The sequence below is a fragment of the Crocodylus porosus genome, unplaced genomic scaffold, assembly GCF_001723895.1.
Source record: "Crocodylus porosus isolate Cpor-Errol unplaced genomic scaffold, CroPor_comp1, whole genome shotgun sequence".
Lineage (NCBI taxonomy): Eukaryota > Metazoa > Chordata > Crocodylia > Crocodylidae > Crocodylus > Crocodylus porosus.
The window spans coordinates 1,499,289-1,521,496 of record NW_017728930.1 but is presented as its reverse complement, the minus strand read 5'-3'; the positions used below and the strand labels follow the sequence as shown (position 1 = coordinate 1,521,496).

Genomic DNA, 22,208 nt, shown 5'->3' with positions numbered 1-22,208 from the left:
TACACCGTTTAACACACACAAAACATGACGGTGAATGTTCAAAATCACTCATTCATAACAGCATGCAACCCCCCCCCCATACGCCTCGGCTGTTAACTATCAAATGGTACGAGGCATCGGTTTATGATGCGTCTACTTAGATTAGACGTACGCTTTGGTAACGTTTTATGCTGACTTCCAATACAAATTGAAATCCTTTGGCAATGTTGACAAATTGCAGCAATTTCTCCATTTTTGGATCCTGTGGATTACGTATCAAAACTGCACAGCATCTGCCTAGACAGATTGCAGGTCCTCTCTGCAGTGAAAACTTTCCGATGGGAAAATGATTTTACTTTTTTAATTCCCCAAAGTTCATCTGTTTTGGAAAAGTATCCGCAAAGCTGATAAAGCATTTAGGCAGGGAAAACTCTTTTGGAAGCCACTGGTAGAACGCAACTAACTTTTGTTTATCCAGGCTTATCTTTTCTAGTTTGCTTGCATGGGGATGCTAGGGGGCAAAAGGGGCAAAGGGAGTTTACTCCAGCAGGATAAATTTGACTTTAACCTAATTAATTTGTGCTGATGCTTTTCTGCAAATGTTGCATCATAACCTAAATGTCCGAAAGTACCAAACACCTATTTAAATCAAAGATAACATGGGCCATGCTGCAATATTGTACTTGCAATAGATACTTTTGCAGTTGCCTGAGTGGCATGTGGGCACCACGGTATACAAGACAAATATTTCCAAGATAGCAACTAAGTCTAAAAATGTCATTTTATGTTGAAAGCTTGGCTGTTGGCTGAAATCTTTCCAAGACTGTCCCCCACTGAGGGAGGGCCTTGGCCAGACAATGGGAAAGGGCTGATTGTCATTTCTGAGTCAGGTTTTCAAGTGGTGGTGTGGCATTTGGGAAGCAGATCAAAAATGGCAGTGAAATGGCAGCCTGTATTTTGAGTTTATCTACCCTAAGAATGAGCATTGTTTTAGTATTTATTTTAGCTGAACTGATGCCAACTGCACCAGCTGTGCATGGGCAAACCATGGCCAGCACCCAGTTGCCTGACCCGACTTCCAGCAGATGGCTGAATTTAGGCTGCTTCCTAGATGCATTTGAAAGGTCTCATTTTTAAGAAGAGACAGAGGTTACACAGAGGTAACTTTGCAAAATATAGGGTTGGCTTTTTTTTTTTTTAATAATGAAGATGAAGATGCTCATGTAATATTATTGATATGCAAAGTTTTCCCCCCATTAGAAAGCATCAAACAGTCAACGTACACCTCATTAGCGATGAAACTCATTTTCAGTAACACAGTGTTTAAAATATACCAAGTCATCTGGAATCTACTGCTTGAATTATCTGCTAAAGTGGGAAGCCATTTAGATTAATGGCAATAGATTTGTTTTGGTAGCCTTCTGGATTTCAGGAAGCCACACGTTTGTCCCGTAAAGTCATGTATACGCAGAAGTCGAGCCGGCACACAGAGGCACTGGACATGGAAACCCGTGCTCTGAAGGGGAGCCATTCAATTTGTCTCTTTCTAAAATTGCTTCTGTGCAGACAGTCTTCCCTTTCACTTAAAAGAGACTACGTTTTCTCAATAATGAAAAAAAGGGCAACGCTGCATTTTTTATGAAGCAAAGGAGCTTTTTCAAAAGAAAATTTAACAATTCGACAATTCAGTTTCTACCTGCACCTGGTACACTTAAAAATGTCACTGAACAGTATTAGAACCTGTTGTGAGGCATTTTAAATACGTGGCAAATTACTTCTTGATTTTTCTCATTAAACTTTCATATCAGCTATTAAAGCCCTTTCTCTTCATTTCTGATTTAAAATGTATTCAAAGTCTTTTGCAACTTCTGTAAATAAATGAAAGTTAACTTTTCAGCCTAACACATTTTCTCTGTCAAAGGATAAAACGTAAAAGGGAGCAACCAATATGCTCTGAGCTGCATCTCTTTCAGATACAGGTGTTCAAATGATTAGCTGAGCATATAATCTATTTAGTCAGATTTATACTGACACAGTAACACTGTGTAGTGCTCCATAAGTAATCTCTAATTTTTAAAGCAGCAATTAATTTCTTTCCTTTATAAAACTATAAATATCCAATTATGGGTTCTATTTTATGTTAATTATTTTACAACACTAGACAGAAAGTTTAAAATATGCTCAGGGATCTCTGTGATGTTTTAATTGTCCCAACGACTAGGTCTGCAAGGTAACATTTAAAAATATTACATCTATTATTACTGTTAGACATTATGGGGGAAGAGAGTCAAAAGGCACAAAAGGCTGTATCCTTCCCCCTCCCCACACCATGATGGTAATGCAGAAGCTAGCGAGATATTTTTATTCCTGGTGATGTCCAGGGCTTTTGGAAATGGTTAATGCTCTGGATGGCTCAGCTTTGCGTCCCAGCGTGAGAAAATGTAACCCTGATTTTAGAGGTTGGGCAACGGTTAGAAACTAATCAATAACTCAAGCACGTTGGCATTACACGTTTAGATTACTATTAAAAACTCACATGTACTACCAATTAAATATTCCCCTTTTAGCTCACAAGAGCATAGACATCTGCTGCTACACTCCAGACAGCATGCGTCTTCCTCCAATCCATACTTCAGCTTTTTGATTCGGTTGCAATTTCAATCTCAGATTTGCAGTTTCCCTGCACCTCCTGGTTTGTCAGCTTTTGGAGACTGTTTCTTTTGCCCCCTCTCTTCTCTAGTATTAGTGGCAGTCCTGTCCACACTAAAATACAGCACTTTTCCCCACCCCATCTCAAGGTGGGAGCTAAAAAAAAAAAAATGATCGAAGCTTCTCCTGCCATTTGGAGGGTCGTTTTGGGTGCTGACTTGCAATGTCTATGCTATTATCAGGAATCCCTGACTGCCCAGGGGTTTTTGCGTGACGTTTTGAGTACTTAAACATATGCACCCAAAAGCACATATGCACAGTGGTTGTGTCATTTGTAAAAGTATCTATATATATTTCTATATATCTCTCTATAGAGACGTTTTGTGTATTTACACATATGCAGTCATTTGTAAAAGTATCTATACATATATTTTTATCTCTCTCTCTATAGAGACGTTTTCTGTACTTACACATATGCACCCAAAAGCACAGATGCGAAGTGGTTGTGTCATTTGTAAAAATATCTATATGCATGTATCTCTCTATAGAAATAGAGACAGATATATAGATGGATATATAGACAAATAAAGAAAAATGCAATGGGCACTAGTTTTGAATTAAAAAAAGCGCTAAGTTTAAAGCTGACCAGAAGTCAGCGCTTGAAAGAATCAGGAAGTTTAGTCCTTTCCTCTGCTGTGGCAAGAGGCTGTGTCACATTTAGCGTTGCAGGCTTTGCTGTGTGCTCTTTTTATACAGGAGGAAAAAAAAATGAGCCGGGCCATTCTCAAAGGACAGGTGTCCTACTGGGCTGAGGTTTAGTATGGAACAAAGACTTAAAAAAACCCAAAAAAGGTTAAAACAACTGAATTTTAACGTGTTTGAAGTGGCAGGGGGCAAGGGGACCTGCTCTCTAAAGTCAGGGAGGTTAGACGTTTAAAAAAATATCTTTGCCATTCTTATAACGTGTTCAGCCCTCACTTGTTGTACTGATGCAGGGAATTGGGATTTCAAAATGCGTCAGTGCTTCGGCCCCACTGGCACCCTGATACCATGAAGTAAGAAGTAAAAGGGAAGGAGGATTTTACCAAGTTCAGTAACCAGTTTACTGCAGTGCAGCGGAAGCACAAGCATTACTGCCAGCCATGATCATGCTGTTATTCGAGTTCTGGTAATGAACAGTGCAGAGAAAGGAAAAAGTGCACAGGAAAATTTACAGTTAAGCTCTCATTTTTAAACAAAAGAATTAACAATGTTCGTGCTTTTAGTCACTCATGCATTGCTGCCGTCAATCCCAGGAACAGGAATGGCAGAGGTTTGTTTCACTGGTTTTTAGTTGGGTTTTTTTGTTTTTTACTCATCTTACATGCACACACACATACAGGACTCCTTTATTCCAGTCCTCTAGGATACACTCCAAAAATTTAAATTGCTCAAAAACCTTTCCCAGATTGAAGCACTGCGTTTGTGCCACTCTAGCCTTACAATTCGGTTCCAAGTTGTATTTTCTTTGCTCCCCATCTATTCCATTTTTTTAAAAATCATTTTTAATTGTTTTTGGAGAAAATCCCTTTTTTTTTTTTTCAGTTCATGCCCATGCATTTCTAGTCATTCACGTACATGCTCACTCCGATTGGACACTGGTAAGAACAAATGGCCAACATACATAAACATCTGGTATACTCCATACACACTCCAGCAACGCAAGCTTGGAAAGAAATCCAAGAGTCTTCAGAGGGAAAGGACGCGTCGAGAGAGGCAGTGTGGTGGAGTTCAGCACAGAACAAAATAATTTTAAAGGCTGAAAAGCTGCCTAGTGTTTCTTGTCATTAAGTTGTTAGGTTTAACACAGAGACAATTCTCTCTTACCAAGGTTACGGGTATTCCTAAGCATGATGCAGCCCTTTTAAAGCGCTCCCTAAACATAGTTAAAATAAAGCCATTAGTAGCTGCAACTTAGGACAAAATGGTTATTTAGCTGCAGCCTTGCGTTCGTTCCCAATGTCACTTCTTGCGAACATCAACACCCAGGTGAAACCTTCACACCAGTTAAGCCTTCAGTGAATAACCGTGGTCCCTCTAGAGCTCCTGCATACCCAGCCAAGTCTGTCTCAGACATTACAATAGGACGCTTTAGTTCAAGAAAAGAGATGCCGTCACTTGTCCCTGGCTCGTTCCTTAGCTATATAATGGTAGAACTGCCTAACCCTCCCCACACTTCAAGGAAGAGCATGCTTGCTAGTGCACTGCAGTGGCTTCAGAAACAGAAAAGATGGGACACTACAAAAACCTGGGTCTCGCGAGACCTCTGCTTTGTGCAACTGGGTGCAAGATTTTTCAGTGCAGACCCACCTACGGTTGGAGGCATCACAGCCACCATTCCCCTCTCTGAAGCAGGGACCCTGGTTGGAAAAGGACTGACCATGCAGCAATAATGGTCAACCCAAGTCCTCTTGGTGCACAGTCTGCCTAGGCATTAAGTAAAGTCTTGAGCCAAACTCTCTCCAGGAAAATCCTGTAAAACCTGATTTACTCAAGAATCCCAACAAGAGTCTTCCCCGGGATTCCTGCTCAGTCCCAGGTGCTTCTCAGGAACGTAACTTCGAAATTTTGATTTGGCAAGAGAATTCAGCGGAAGACAGAAAAGTCACCCCCGGTTGTTTCATTTCACAACCATGAATAGCAGGGCCTGTCTGGTGATCCGACTGGGCGCTTGGTGCGCTATCGGCAGGAAGATGAAATTCAGGACACATGCTTCTCCTTGCTGCAGTCCCTGCAGCGACCTGGGGCATGACCAACTGATATAAGCCTGTGCATGCAAAAATAATTCCAGCCTTGTTACGAGGACTTAACTCTGCCAGGAGAAGTGGCTTCTGCCACCCAGAGGCACTGAGAGTAAGGTCTGGAATATAAGAGTAAGAAAATCCAGGTATCCTGAAGCCTCGGAGGCTGCCTTTGGAGGAGATGAGGTGGCTGGGACTTTGTAAAGCATCAGCGTTGGCCCCACTCTATTCCCCATGGTGTCGACGACCCATCCCCACTGCTGACCAGGACTGACACTGGAGCAGAGTGAGGCCAACACCGTGCGCGCCATCCGGATATCTACGGGGTGGGACCATCTCTGCCTTTCTAATAAATGCAAGTTATTTTTAAACGCCACACGTCAGCCAAAGCAGAAGAAACTTTAAGACGGCTAATAAAAAGGGACAGCACTCACTCACAAATGACATGGAAATAGCCTGAAGGGGCTGAGATGAGTCACCAAGTCAGGCACATCTAAATTCAACCCACTAATCACAAGGATTAATGGGGTGTGGCAAAGTGGCGATAATGAAGCCGCTATGACAGGCTACCCGACGCGTCCGCAGGGTCTTGAACCAGTAATGGGGACAGAGGAAGAGCAATAGCATGTGGTGATCCAGCCCACTCCAATATTCACTTTCTGTGGGGGTAGGAAATTGTTCAGCTGATTTTAAAGGACGCCCTGGTCATATTTTATCTGTTTTCCTCCAGTTGTGCAACAAGAAGTCATCCCATTGCATCTCCCTAACTCTTCCCCTCCATTTTTATACACATCAAATTGAGGTTGTCACTTAACCGTGTTCCCATATTCATATTCTGTTCCTATAGTCTGCCCTCGGGGTGGGGGGGGGGAAATGACCTGCATGTACTATAATTTTTCAGGTTGCATCTAACCTTTAAAGTTGTTCGAATGCAGCCTACGATACAAAGCTGCTTGGGCTTCTTTGACTTTGCAACGGCTGCTGCTACTGCAGTTGCTTCACAATTATTTACTCTAAATTAGCTACTGTAAACCGGTGAAACTGTTTTAACGGATGATGCGTTTCATCATCCTTTCCTGGGGAAATGGGAAGGGCCAAAAAAATATTTTCTTGAACTAAAAAGGAACATTTATTGCAATTTAGATGGTAAATTATTTTGGAAAGGGAACCTCATTTTCTGTTGGTTTTTTTTTTTTTTTTTTTGGCATATTAATTTTATTTTAGCCATTTAATTTCTCTACACTATTGCCAAAGATGCCCATCATGTTAGAAGTGAATAGATTCAGTGCCGTACCAAATTTCAGGGTGAAACCTGAAACGCTCTACTTATCAAAGAAAGAAGGATAATATGAAAAAACGAAGAACGGAATTAAGGATTAGGCTTAATTAAACCTATCTGAGGCTGGTGCTATTTTGCTAAGGTCCTGCATGTGCAACTTTCAGCCCAAAGTGAATATTTGAGCATTCTTTGAAACGAGGCCGCCAGGAAAGCTGTCAAGCTGTTAGCCAGGCTAACTGGAACAGATGAGAAGGGTTAGTTTGCTAGACTGCTATGTTGGCGAGAAGAGTTTGTGTTGCTGTTTGTTTTTCAAATCCCCTTCTGCAGTGCAATAATGAAAACTTTCCTCCTGACCTCTAAGAGGAGAGGTTTTTCTGTGGAGCTACCACAGAATACCAAAAATATCTCTTGGCTCAAACAGGCTTAAGGGATTCAATTTCCTTACAAACCAAAAAAAGCTACTAAAAATTTCATGCATCTCTTAAAAAATTAAATTTGAGTTCACATTTTCAAAAGCCGGATTTCTTTTTAATGCTCAAACTGATTACCCCAGAAATGCGGATGACTGGGGAATCAGTCATTTCCTTTATACCGCTCTTACACGCGTGCTGTTTCCATTTGGGTTTCTGGGAATCTAGGACTGTAACAATTGGCTGCTAAACTTGCAACAGAAATGACAAGACTAGACATCTTTTCAAGCCTTAAAAATTATGTTATATTTATGAGATCAGTCCACTTGAAACATGATTTCCCTTGAAGACCACGTTTCCCTTCTTTTCCAGGCTTGCCTTGCCACTCAGCAGTGCTGAGAAAGTAGATAAACAGGAATGTGATACCAACCGTGAACTGCCGGTTCTGTCGTCGCCGTTGTGTCTACACACGGGAACAGAGGATTGGAGGAAGGGAAGAAACAGGAGGAACAGCATGCAAAAAAAGGGAAAATGGAAAAAATGGAACAGATAATATATGAGCAAGCTTTCAAAGAACATTGCGTGACAAGCAATAATAAAATGAAAGGCAAAAAGCATTTGAAGTGAGTTGCACTGTTTAGAAGACATGCCTCAAGTTCAAAAGCTGTGAGCCTGAGGAAAACAGTAAATTCTTTGTTTTTCTGCAGTCCTGCCAGGGGGTTGTTACTGGTGGGCAGAGAGTTAGGAGAGCATGCAACGTGGGGAGAAAAACCAACACCAACTTTCTGGTTGGTACCGACTTGCAAAACGGAGGCCCAACAGCTTAAGCTTGGGAAATGGTTTCATACATTCAAACATTGCCTTCACCAAAAGCTTCCTCTCCAGCCTGTTCTCCAAATTCCTTCATGAGGTGCTCAGAAGTCCAGTCACATCCCAACATTTCTCCTCCTCTAGCAGGTGCCAAGAACCTGCAAATACTATAATGCATTTGCAGCTTAACTTCTGCATCCATACTTGTGTAACTTCTGCATCCATACTTGTTCTAGGGCTGCTCAGAAATAATAATAATAATTTAAAAAAAGCAGATGTCAACGGAAAACTAATGCGCAGCATTTCCACACATTACATTTACTCCATAAAATGCGCACACAGAGGACAGGTGGCCTCTTCCTTTGGACTCTCATGAATCGCGCATCAATCAGACCCGTGATTAAAACATGCACGTGTTTGCACAGCCCAGGGCTGCAGGTGAAGGCAAGTCCTCTGCTAAGCAGCATCTCCTCAACTCTGGTCATATGTTTTATCATATTAAAGAGAACGCGTGCTTCCCAGGGTGTGAGGAGTCACTTATGTCATAAGCCACTTATTTTTGTCCAGCCAGGTCCACATCACACTGCAAAGGTCAACTGTACTTGGGACAGACTTCTGAACCCCTCGGTTCCGCATGGGAAGCCAAGGCAACTCAAGTCTTAGCCTGTGTCAATAAACTGCAAAATCTGTCTCCCTTCCTCAGTTTCTACCTGTTTTTCCATTCCCCCTCCTGTTGCTGAGCGGTTCGGCAGTGAAGACTCGCTGCCCGAGCCTGCTGGCTGCATGCTGTTACATGCTGGCTGGTCAGATGGTGCTCAGTCACTTCATAAATACCTACATAATCTTCTACCACACAGCACGGCATAGCTGTGGTCACTCGCATCAAAAAAAGTTCAAAGGACTCCATTTGGTTCAACACAGGCAATGTTTAAATGAATAAAAGCATATGTTTAAGTGCAGAACAGCACTCTACAACATGTAATTTCTGTAAACTAGCCTGGAACTTCAGATTTATAATCACAGCAGGCAATTTTACCACAGGCGTTGCCCCTCAATTAAGATGCTGTCCTAGGAACTGCAGTCTCTCTGTGTATTCAAATAAGCAGTGGGAAACATGAAGGGGCCATTCTTTTGTCATTTAGCTGGGGACAGCCTAATGTTTCGATTTCTGGAGCACCGATAAAGACAAGAATCATACAAAGAGCACACAATACTTACAGATTCAAAGTCTGCACGCTTTAAATGTCAAAGCAAAACAACAACCAAAAAAAAAAACTGCACAATTTAACAAACTACACCGAGATTTGCATAACAGATTATCAAGCCGTCATTAGTCTGTTCCCACTGCCAACATATACTGCTCTCGTCTTGGCAATCAAATTTAACACACAGTTAATATGCTAGCACTTGTTCTCATGCTGGGAACTATGGCGAAGGCAGTATGGGAAGCCTTCCAAAAGAAAAAATGAGAACAAGAGTAGGTCTTTTTATTTTGGTAGTAGCACTGAGATAATGCTTCATTTTAACCAGGCAAGCAAATAGGGAAGGGGGGGGTCAGGGAAGAGTTGTGTTTAGAAAGGATAATAAGGCTCAGTTAGTTCCTGCAGTGTCATCTTGCCATCTACAAATACTCTCAATTTACTGTCTTCCTGGAATAAAAAAAAAAGTTATGTCATCTTGAACAGTAAATAAACTGAGCTGGACGTTAAGCTTGCATTCATGTGCTGGAAGAGATATCAGTCAAGAAACAGTGAACTGGACAGTGCATCTCGCTTCCCCTTCTGGGGACAGAGACCAACAAGTTACAAAAAAAATAAAATAAAATTCTCAAGCAGTTATAAATGCAAACACAGATCCAAGTCAAACAACATGTTTGCTGCAGCTGGAATGGCAAAGTTATGATTAGCAAATGGATTGGATGATCATAGCGGGAAACACAGACCAGTCAAAGTTTTAGAAGGAGCTTTCTGGAGGTCCTTTTCAACTCCACAGTCTTCTTGTTGGATAAAGGATTAGGAGACTATATGAGTACGCATGTATAAATCTCTTTTACTCCATGGCACAGTGCTAAGCTGAAGGGGAATGATTTCATGTTTAGAGCTTTAGGGAAGAAACACAGACACACTTTGGAAGATGATTTTGCATCACGAAGGAGAGAGAATTAGACTTCAGCTCGGCTCCTTTGGTACGAGACTAACAGGCATATGCAAAACTGCGCAAAACACTTAGTCCCCGGCCCCTGCAATTCTGCTCTAAGAAAGAAAGTAACCCAGTAACAGGATGGACCGTGCTAAACTGACAACAGAATATCTTATGACAAATACTGCAAGCTGGCTAATTTTTCAAAATTATCTTCAGGATTTCAGCAGTTGCCCCTTACCTTATGTTTGCATATTCCAGAATACCTAGCTCAACATGCCTGACCCTAAAGTTGCAGATAAACATGCATGATTCAAGTGAATCAAAAAGCATGATTTTCTGGAATGAGGTCTGACGGGAGACCCATTGGCCCCATCCTCGCAGAGCTGGATGGAAGAGGTTTGCTGCTTTCCTAAGCTGCGGCTCCCGGGGCCAGTGAAGCTAGTGACAGTGCTGGAGCAGGCATCGATCAGGTCCTGACTGAGGGGCTGCAGCAGCAATCACAGGCACTTTATGGGAGCGAAATCTATCCTTTGATGCTAGACATGTGAGGGTTTATATTATGGGGCCAGTGCAAGAGAAGAAGGAAGCACATTACATTAAGCAGGGTGGCTGAGGCCAGGGACCATTCATCTTCAGATAAAACAAAGAATAGGCAATTCCTTCTCTCCATTTTAATTAGTAAGCCTCAACTGAATTTGTTTTATGCAGGGAAGTAAAAATGATCCAGTGGTCTTCCAAAATCTGCATGTGCATAAGCACCTAGAATTCACTAGATGACTGTTTTATGAGCTCAGTCAAACACGGGATCCAAGGAAGGAATTGTTTGCTGCTATAACGCAGCATATTTCACTTAACATTGACTTCGTTTTAGTATCGGTCATAAGGGCTCTGTTTATAGTGGTCAGCTCTTGAATGACTTCAACCTCTCGTATACATCATGTTGTGGTACAAGATGATGTTATCTGCAAAATGGGAAAACACTGGCAACATTCGAGCTTTTCGACACCAGTCATTTAACTAAGTAGCCAAGAAAAAAAATTAATGCATCAGAGGCAGCTGGGCAATAGTTAGTTGAAACAGTGGCGTGCAAGCTCCACTGTGACACAATCTAATTCTTTCATGTGGATTCTCTCCAACTTAAAATTGTTCATTGAGTGTGACAGACTGGGGGTTTAAAACTAATCCATAAATTAGTCTGCCGTCTCAAACAGAATGAGCACCATAAATGAAAATCCTAGGAACAAAATTAAATTCGCTAACTTAAATGCTTTTTCTTTCTTCAATTGAACTACAGTGCTCCTATTTTATAAAAATACACAGATTCATTAGGGCTTTAAAAAACATACCTGAAAGGCTAGGAAGGTAGTATACCTGTTAGGAGAGCAGCATTTAAACGTGAAAATAAGATTAAAATCCATCCATTTCATATATTGCAAGATTTAAATTGAACAAAACTAAAGCAGCACAGATGTCTGCTCAATATATTTCTTTCTAGTTTATTTTCTTAAGCCGAGTCAATAGAGCCAATAGGCTTTCTGATCACCAATTCATTGAATTCTTGCTCTTTCTGCCTTTTTTCAGACAGCTTCAAATTTACTAACCAGGGTAAGCATGAATTCCCTCGACGTTACCGTTTCATAGTGATGGCCTAAGTATGAATGCTCAGTATTTAGGAAAAGAACATTATTTTCTGCTTTATTTCAAATCCATAAAGGCAGTAAAAAACAAATGCTGGGGAAAAAATCCTCTATTAATTTCCACTGAGCTAATGCCTAGTCTCAGTCCATTTAAGTTACATTTCAATTGAACCGCGAGGCGGCAGGACAAAGGGCAAGGGAAACTCAGAAACCCACACGTAATGCACAGCTGCAGCAATCCTCTCTCTCCACCCTCCCCAAAAACCTTCCCAGAAGAAGGATGAAAATGGACGGTGTTATGTTGCTATATGATGATTCCTTGTGAAGTAATTCCAAGTTGTGCTGAAAGCTTTTGCAGAGAGGCGTGCTGCAAGCCACCCCTGAGATAGCTTCATTTGCAGGCCAGATGTTTCACAAAAATAATCAGAATCTGCTCAGTAGTTTTGTGCGGCAAGAAAAAAAAAAATATTTCTGAGCTTTCTAATCCTTCTTCCATAAAGCCCTACAGAACATGCGCCCCTTTAGATTGGGACCTTGCAGACAGAGCGCACCTGGGCACCACCCCTGTCCTGAGCCCTGCCGGGGTCCATTTGTCTCCCCGAGGCCTCTTGCTGCAAAATGGACACGTTTCCTGGGGCTGCCCAGCTCAGGAAAAACGACTGCTGCAAACCTCTACTCCGTTCCTTACCAACGAGGAACGAGCAGCGCAAAGTGGTCTGGGCGTTGCCGACGTGGCGCAGGAGTGGTGCAGTGATGTCTTTGCAGGTGCATGAGCTATTCTCTTGTCCTTTATTCCCTTTCATGTGGTCACATATTGGATGAAAATGTCAGAGGAGTCAGACGCTGGCTGTAAATTAACTTGACATTTTACCAGGGACACGGGGAACCGTCTCCAGGAGCTGAGAAGGATACAATAAATTATTTGGGAAAACTAGCGGCTAAGATGAGCAAGTCTCGACACTCATTTGCAAAGTCTTGCGTGGCATAAGGCACCTGGCTGTGCACGTGTATTAGTCCAAGCTCATGAAGCCAAAGGAGGGCCATGCACCTCTTGTTTTGATCTTCTTGCTTTTGGATGTATGAATGTCAAGCTCCACTCACCGCTGCATCTTTAAGGCCACATTTAGACATCAGGGGCTGTGCCCGTTGCTGCAGTAGTCCGTAATATGGATAATCCAGGTTGGAATCAGCCAGGATGGGCTTAATATAACTTGATGAAAAAACAAACACAGTTTTCCATTTCTTCTTTCTGTTCAATCTGAACCCCACTCCCCACTCCTCTCCCATCCCATCGGTGTCACGGATGTCAGCTCTAGTAACCGATGAGAGAAATAATGTCTCCAACTCCGCTGAAACGTGTGTGCTTTAGTAATCCTAGCACTGCCTCTGCACCCCCCCCAAACCGACTGCTGTCACGTATCCTGCGCAAAGACTGACTTCTCTTCCATGTGCCCCACTACCACCTCCCTGGATTACTCCTCGAATAAATCCCATACAGCTGTAGTTTGTCACACTTGCTGCTGTGATCAGAAAAGGACAAACTTGCAGTAGGGATACAATTAATTCTTTTAAGATGGATTTTTGGCACATGGATTCAAATGCTGGCATCTTCTCACATCATGTAAGATCTCCAAATTTTGTAACAGAGAGCTATGGAGATATGGAAAAGTGTTCTTCAACTGGCCTGCAGTCTTGGAGTTTAAATTCCACCTAATCTTCAGGAGAAAACTTAGTGCTGTTTAGCTGGAAAGTAGAAAACCTTTAGGATTTTTACACTAAACAGGCAAGTACTGGTACTTAAGGTATTTTCAGGTTTGCCAGCACTTCCTTGTTTTTAAGGAGCACTACCGGGTTATCTAGGCCCAAAACTAAAGTTTTACAAAAGAGGGTTAGAATAATGGAAAATGAAGGTTGGAAGGGACGTCAGGAGGTCACATCCAGTCCAACCCCTACTCAAAGCAGGATCAGCCACAACTACATCATCCCAGCCAGGATTTTGTTTATCTGGGTCTTAAACAGCTCCAAGGATGGAGATCCCACCACCTCCCTGGGGAGCCTGTTCAGTGCTTCACCACCCTCCTAGGGAGATATTTCTTCCTAATTTCCAACCGCCACTTCCCCTGCTGCAGCTTGAGCCCATTGCTCCTTGTCCTGTCATCTGCCCCCACTGAGACCAGCCCAGCTCCGTCCTCTGTGCAGCCCCCCGGCAGGGAGGTGGGGGCTGCTATTCAATCCCCCTCGATCTTCTTTTCTCCAGACTAAATCAGCCCGGTTCCCTCAGCCTCTCCTCACCCGTCCTGTCCCCCAGCCCACAACCATTTTCATTGCCCTCCGCTGGACTCTCTCCAATGTGTCCACATCCTTTCTGTAGTGGGGGCCCACAGCTGGACACAGGACTCCAGATGTGGCCTTCCCAGTGCTGAATAGAGGGGAAGAATCACTGCCCTCGATCTGCCAGCAACGCTCCTACCAATGCAGCCCAGGATGCCGGTAGCCTTCTTCACAACAAGGGCACACTGCTGGCTCCTGTTCAGATAATCTATTCATACATTTTTATCGGTTTATCAAGAATGCTTTCCATTGGTCTGTTAACATGCTCCTTCAGTGTTGGCGAAGTACGCACCAGAGTGCTTATTCCCAACGCCCAAGTAAATATAAGCAGTAGAAGTGTTGGGAGTTTTGTTCTTTTTAGTGCTCAGTTCTGACTGTCTATGGTATGACCAAAAAGGATGTTTTTAAAAAAAAATAAATGTCACAGAGTCTCTTCTTGCTAAAAGGTTATTTATTTATCTATTCATTTATAAAAAAGGGGCTATGCAATAATTTTAAAGACAAGCAATATGATGGTAGAGAGCCTGCCAGCTCAGGATGTGCTGAATTGCTACAGAGCTTTGAAACTCCCCCAAGACTGTGCCTGGTTGTCTGCAGAAGTTACACTGGAACATCCATGCAATATAAGCCCAGACACATGAGCCTGGAAATCTAGGAATACCTGAAAGCACATGAAGTGCATCCATGTTTCCATTAACACTGTCCCACGGTACAAACAAGTTGCAAAAGCAGAGAAAGCAATAAATGCATGCAACCGCATGCACAAAGAATTACATTTACTACATGAAGCATTTTACTATGTAGTAGACTAATTTACTTTGCAGTAGAGTGTCATTGTCTACAGGTGCAAGCACTTACTGCACAGTAAAGTGGTCTACTTTGCAGTAAATTTACGACCTGCATATGCAAATAATAAACTTACTGCACAGTAAAGCCAAAAAGCATGAACTGCATGTGTAGATGCGTCCACTGAGAAGTAGGAAGAAGGTTAACTAGTAACCTCAAACAGCTTGTGTTTATATATGGAAAGAAAGAGAGGGAGAGAGAGAGAGGGAGTGTGTGTGCATATATATACACACACACACACACACATAAATGCACTTTTTATTTTATCTATTTATCTATCAATAAATCCATAAATAAATAAAAGAAAAAGTGCATATTTTTCCATTTAACCTCCATAATATGCTGCTTCAAAAATTGATAAGAGATTATTATTAGTAGTAAGCACATGAATCTCCCAGGAAATAACAGCTATCCAAGAGCAGTATTTCAAGTGAAGACTCCAGGGGCAATTCAAATTATTCAGTTTGCTCTGCCATATCCTATTGTACATCTTAATGAACAAAGCCACAAAAGGACAATTTGAAATGATAGAAAAGGGTTTGTCAGTGGTAACATCTGAAACACCAAAGGATGGTCAGAATATCAATGCAGACAGGGGACATACTGAAAAGATCAAACTGTCATGTGATAAACCATTATAAGCACCGACTCAGAGGCAAAGCAGAAGAGACAAACTAAAAAGCTTTAAAGGCCATGGTGTTTTGGAAACTTTGTCACTGGCCAAATAAGAACTTTTGTGGGATTTACTCAAGGGAGACTGTCCACAGAGCCGGTCTGAGTACTCAACTAGACTGTTTGGTTCAGTCTACGAGAGCCACCTGCACAGTCACACTGGGAGAACAGCAGAGGGGAGGAAGACTCTGGCTCAGGAAGGGGATCAACCATCCAGTGAAGGCACACAGCCATGACATGCCTCGGGGTGTCAAGGCCAGCACTGGTCATCGCTTGGGATAACTCTCTTTAGTGCACCAGGGAGGGGTTTTGTATGCAGCAGGGAATATATCTTACCACAAGACTCTGGAGCTGGGTATCACAGGAGTGCATTAAGATCTGCCTATCCTCCTATTTTTCCCACCTACTACTGTAGCTCACAGTTGATAGATCATGCCAACCACCATAAGAAGGTGAGCTCTTGGGGTCAAGAACAGTATCCCAGTGTCATTAATGCTTGTGGAGTGTTGCCTGGGTAGAAATACTTGATACAAGTAGTAGAAAGGACACGTGTCTGGAGACTAAGCTGATGAATTTGCTGAGCGTGCGTAAGTGCAAATGCCCCGCTTCCGAGCCAGTCCTACTGGCCTTTCTTTACACTAGGGAAAAACAAACCCAGGACAAGTCCCAGTTCAGGTACTGAAGACGAACCAGACTCTCAACTCGAGGAGCCATCTCAACAAATGCAGAGTATATGCAGAGAGCATTAGCTCTGCAACTGCAATCTTTTTCATTCATCTGCTCACTTTCCAAAGACAGATGCAATCTTTCCAGGACCACCCCTAGATTTCACAAGATACTACAGGAGTATATATGTAGCTTGCGCAGGAAATGGGAGGGGAGGGAAGACCAACCTGAGTTAAAATCTGCCCCACCTGAGGACATTTATTTCCATGTGTTTCGGTGGGAACCAAGCGTGAGACTAGGGAGCAGAACTTGAAAATACTTTTACCAGCCAACAAAGTGGCTACCAGTATTCTCACTGTGCGCGAACACTTTGGAAAGGATTAAATTAAGTTTTCTATTGCCTCCCAACATTGTTAAAACATATTTCTGCACTGCCACTCTCTATAATTCTTCCAGCTGATGCTTGGAAAACATTCTGCTGCTACAAAATACTTCGGTTAGAAAAAAGGGGAATAAAATTCCTGCAGTTTTGTACGAGAGCTTAATCAGCAGTGTTAGGCTGTTGAATGTTTTATATCGAACCATGCCTGTGATGGGCTAAACAACTCAAGGGTAGGAGTGGAATTAATTTTGCCATCCATTTGTTAGATTTGACTATCAAGTTAAATTTAGTAGACTGTCTGATCTCTGTAGAAACTGAGACTGAAAACGTTCAGTTCCATAACCTTTAATCTGTTCGGAGAGAGGAGAAAACGTTAAATTCTACGAGCGCAGCCTTCAGGATAAGATAAATACATATAGAGCGGTTCACTAAGACACAGTAACTCTGCAGGATCACATCCATCAAAGAGAGGGATTTGACAAAGTTGATCTAGTAGCAATTTCAGTTTAACAACGCCTCGATGCTAGCTCATTCATTAGCGCAGAGGCATTTTGTGCGGAGAAAGGATACAACTCTTGGGATCAGGAGGTTAAGGTGCGACTGTAAGGCCGCCTCAAATCTTAAGCCATGAGGCCAACAGCAGAACTAGACAGAGCAGACAGCAAGTCTGTAGTAAAGCAGGGAGCTTGGTATGGAAGGCCTGATCCTGCCCTTGCTAGCATCAATGGAAAAGCTCCAAGGGATTTTAATCAGAAGCCTAGGATCAGAGCACAGGTTTTAATGTAGACTGGCCCCATCCATACGGACTACTGGACTAGCCTAGGTGCAGAGGGGTACAGACAAAACCTACACCCTGCTTAAAACTCTGGTCTAAAGGCCTTGCTGACAAGACCACTAAACCATGACAAAAGATTAATAGTCAGGACATCAATTCTTAATTCATGGACTATAAATACATACAGACATCGCTTGGCTAATAAGCAATGCACACGAGCGCATAGGTGTATATTTGTACATACGCAACAAGCAACTAAAAAAGACCGTCAGTTCATCTCTGAGGAAGATGGGTGTTAAGCCAGTGGATGGATTGGTGTAAGATCCTTGATGCTGCGGGAGGAAGAGACTTAAAGTGAGGTTTGGTGCGGAAAAGGTGCTGAATAAAAATATTCTCTTGCTTGCCCAATAAAACCTGCTGTCTTCCCACTCCAAGTGGTAACTGCTTCTGTTAGTGAAAAATTACCTGATTTTACTACCTTTCTGTTCTGCTGTGCCCACCTGAACGGGTATGGCAATGGGGAAGAGAGCTGGCTCTCACCTTTGAACTGAGTAAATTCCAACCAGCAAGATGAATCCTCCTCCGCATTTTCATAGTTCGTAGGGTTGGAAGGGACCTTCTTTTATGGTCACTTTTCAGAGCAGTCATGGCACACCCGCCTGCGATTCAGCAGCCTCAGTCTTCCAGTCAGGACATTTGGTGTGCTTTGAAAAAAAAGACTACCAAGGAAGAATAGCTGGAAAATCCATATTAGAAGATATCACCTTCTTGAAGAGAAGGGTGATCATTTCCTCAAGGACTGAATAAATACGTGGAACAACGTTACCAGGCTCAATAAAAGCCATGGGGGAGGAAGCTTTACTGTCAACAATGTATGTAGCCGAGCGTGTGAACACCAGGAGCATCATGATACCCAGAACTAGCTCGCCATGCCAGTGCAGTCATGTCCAGGTGCCTGGTGAGACAGCTGTGGTTTAGACACGTTCGTGTCAAGTGAACTGTGCAGGAAGGTCCTGGAAACTTAGCACTGACTAGAGCAACTTGACTTGAAGAGCTGCAGCTGACAGCAATGGTACAAGGGATGAGAGAAAAGATTAAAGGGGAAAGGCAGTATGGAGCCGCAGCAGAGGCCCTTGTGAACTATGACTTGAATCAAAAGCTGAGATGACCGAGTTGGACCACAGAGGTAAAGAGGAAGGGCTCTACACGCCCGCTCCAGCCGGGAGCAAGCCAATGGGCCGAGCACCACATAAGCGAGTCTGCGCAGATACGAACCCCGATGTGTAAGAGCATGTTTAATCACAAGTACGTAGGACCAGTTTGCAGATCAAAGCACAGAGGGTGCATGGGGACGAAGGGAAAGTTAGCAAAAGCAACACAGAAGCTGCTTAAGACGCCCTCTTATAGTCGTGGATGGTACCAGTGATTGGAGCTGCTGGGCTTGAAACGATAATCTTGCGGTAGCAGAGCGTGAAAAGACAGCTTTGCATTGCTCTTTTTTTGGCTGGAAATGCTAATAGCAATGCCCAGATTACATATTGGTGGCACTTCAGTTCCAGGGAAGAGAGATGAATGGTACCAGCTTTTGACCTAACCTGGAATATAACAGAGCCGGACCAGGGTAAACTTTCCTTTGCAACCTTTTCAAATTCTTTAAAGAATTAACTAAATACTCGATAAAAGAGGAGGAAAAAAAGCATAGTTCATATTTCATTCAGTTTGAGACGCATTTCATATCGCCTTCCCCACAAAAGGGTCTTTAAGGAGACTTGCGAACATCGGGGTCAGAGATTAAAAGCTGTCATAAAATAAAAACAGATTCAGAGATTAAGCAAAGAACTTGAATAAATGACCAAATCCCAAAGTTGGGGAAAGGTTAATCACGGAGTCTCCCAAAGAGCATTTCTAAGGCTGGTGGGGCTCAAGATATTTATTAAAAACCTGGAAGGAGGAAGACAGTGAATGGCAAAATCTGGACAACACGATGGAAAGATGAAAGAAAGACAGCTGCACACAGATATGTGATAAGGCACGTTGGCAGGAAGATTTTAAATTGTTTGCTCACATCTTTGGGAGGTGATTTACTTGTCAAAACTCAGAGAAGAAAAAAAGTCAGGACAGTTAGAATCAGCAACGTGAAGGCACAGCAATCATCAAAAGTGAATAAAATGTAATGCTGTTTTTATGAAGGAATGGAGTATAACACAATAAATATTATGCCATTGAATAATCGAGGGAACACTCGCATCTTCAGTAGCAGGGGCACTTTGTCACTTTTAACCAAAAAAACCCACGAAAACCAACAAAACCAAAACATCAAAAGAAGGTAGCTGAAATAGAAAAGTCCAGGAAATGGCAATGAGTGGAGGAATTGCTGATGAGCAGGGACCCCGGAAAGGCCATCCTAGTGAATGACTGGAAAGATTAGGTCTTGTTACAAAGGAGAGGAGCAAGAGGCAACAGGATGGACGAATGGAAAATGATGAGTGGTGTGTTATGGTCAGTTGGGCGTTCTTATTTACCGTTCCCCAGAACACAGGAAATAAAGAGATCAAAAATTAAAAAAAACATTTTTTTTTGCTGTTAAAAAGGGGATAAATATGTATTTGTAATTAAATGCATATTTGACTGGTGGTATTCCTTTTTACAGGACAATGAGTAGATAGCTTATTACAATTCAGAAACGGATTAAGCATCTACAAATAAGACTATCAACTGTAATCAGACGAGTTGGATCAAGTTAAGGACCAGACTTCATATTTCCAAATGCTGAGACTGACGGGGCGAGGAAGAAATTTAAGACCCACTCCCCATACTAAGTGTGCTTTAATGGTGTTTGATACACCTTCATTTGAACACTAGCCACCAGTGCTGGAGTTCATGGCCTATTTGATTTTTTCCCTTGACATGGCAATTTCCATGTTTCAAGAACGTCAACATGAAGCACTGTGCAGCTTCCAGGTTACAAGACACACGCACAAGAGAATGCATGCCAAGGGGAAAAAAGTGTGTTTTTTGGGTGGTTGGTTAATTGGTTTGTTATTTTTCCCCAGGCTTCAAGCTGTGTTTATATACATAAAAGACAATGCACATTCAGGACATTTCCAATGGTTATGAAGGTACTGTACCTGCGATAGTGGTAGGGATGGTGGTGGTGGTGGTGGTGGTGGTTGTTGTGGGAGGAGGGAGAGTTGTAGGGGGATCTGGATAAAAAAAAATAAGAAGGAAAATAAAAAGAAAAAGCAAATTAAGAAAAACAAGCAGAACACAACCATGAACCATAATGATCAGAGAGAGAAACACAGACACTGAGAAGCAGCACGGCGGTTGGAGGTCTTTCCTCCCCTAAAACCAGGCGGTAATATCGCAGCTGGTTGAAAAGACAGAGGCCTTCAGCAGCTGAAAACCAGCGTAGTCCCATTGATTTCAATGAATCTACAGGCTGACTTGCACCCGCTGAGGCATCAGGCCCAGAATCTCTCTCTCTCTTTTTATCATCTGTAAGTGTTACAAAATAAAACCAGCATAAATTAGTCAATGGGAGATAGAGAGATGGAATGGGAGAGCCGTAAGAAAAACAAACTGCAAACTTTCCGTGACAAGAACAGTTTACTACATACGAAGAAAGGCACGATGGGGCTTTGTTGTTGTTCTACATTTATATGTGGAAATTCAGCTGGGGAAGCATGTGCACGAGCGGGGCTCCCGCTGTACTTAACAACGAACATCAGCAGCAGATAAGTGCATTTTACTCCCTTCTCCCAGAACTGTTAACGTCATTATTCTTCCTCCATCGATACATGTCAGCAGGATGTTAAAAACTACTTTTAAGCGAATAATAAATACAAAGAAATGAGAATGTCGCTACAAACATCAAGTGCAAGGCATGCAAGATTTTGCTGAATTTATTTTAAAAGTGAGTCAATATCTTTGTGACTTATAAATGTTTTAGTATGCTTGCTTTTGTTAATAGTGCATCCTTAATGAGAAAAAATAGAAAGCTGGAAAGATTTCCTCTCTTTATAACCGACAGCTATTTATAGAAGGCACTTGACCTGCTGGAGCCAAACAAACAGTACCCACTCTATACAGTATCAAATATTTACAGTGTATAGAGGTCCACCTCCTTATAAAAAAAAGTGGGATGGGGGTGATGTGAAAAGATGTAAAAGAAAAAATATATATGTGTGTGCGTGTGCGTATATATATCTCAATGCCCAAATGATCAAACTGAATGTGTTAAGTAGTCAGCAAGACTTTGAACTAAGAAATCATTCTGCAATAATAGAGCATGAAACGGTTCGTAGGCCTTTGATTTTAAATTTTATCTAAAGCATGTCAACTTTTCATCACTGACACATCTGCTACTCTTTTATCTCCAAGTGAGCTCTCAGATTCTCTGATTAATACATCTGAACTTTAATTATATGCTGCACCTTTATTGTGTTCAGTACAACTTCCTGAAAGTTAAGAAACATTACCTTGGAGTTCGCTTCATTGTGAAGTCAGCTGAAAGAAAATGATCATTTATGAAGAATGTCTTTAAACATTTTGTTCTTCTCCTGCAGCAGAAATATCTGAGTCCATATCTTTGTTAGAGGGTTTTTTTTATTATTATTATTAATCTCCTAACTAGGGCTAGGCTGATAGGCTGCTGCATCAATGTCTGGTTACTGGTGGTCAAAACAGATGGATGCTGATGCACTGAACTTGTGGCACTGGCTCCACTAGGGAAAGCTGCTATCCGACAGATTCAGCCCTACCGATGAGGAGAGACGCCTATCTATTCTCTTGTGTTAATCAGGCTGAAGATTTCTAGGATATGGTCCTGGTCACTCTCAGTGGCAGCA

The 22,208-nt window shown here is 42.3% G+C and overlaps 1 protein-coding gene across 1 annotated transcript in view; it reads right to left on the bottom strand.

Moving 5' to 3' along the window:
- CADM1 (cell adhesion molecule 1) overlaps positions 1–22,208 on the bottom strand; it is a 74,156-nt gene that overhangs the window by 21,354 nt on the left and 30,594 nt on the right. Inside the window, exons 8-9 of the mRNA XM_019543122.1 lie at positions 20,487–20,561; positions 7,528–7,560 (exon numbers count right to left, since the gene is read on the bottom strand). Coding sequence (XP_019398667.1) covers positions 7,528–7,560; positions 20,487–20,561 — 108 coding nt within the window. The remainder of the gene's footprint in view (positions 1–7,527; positions 7,561–20,486; positions 20,562–22,208) is intronic.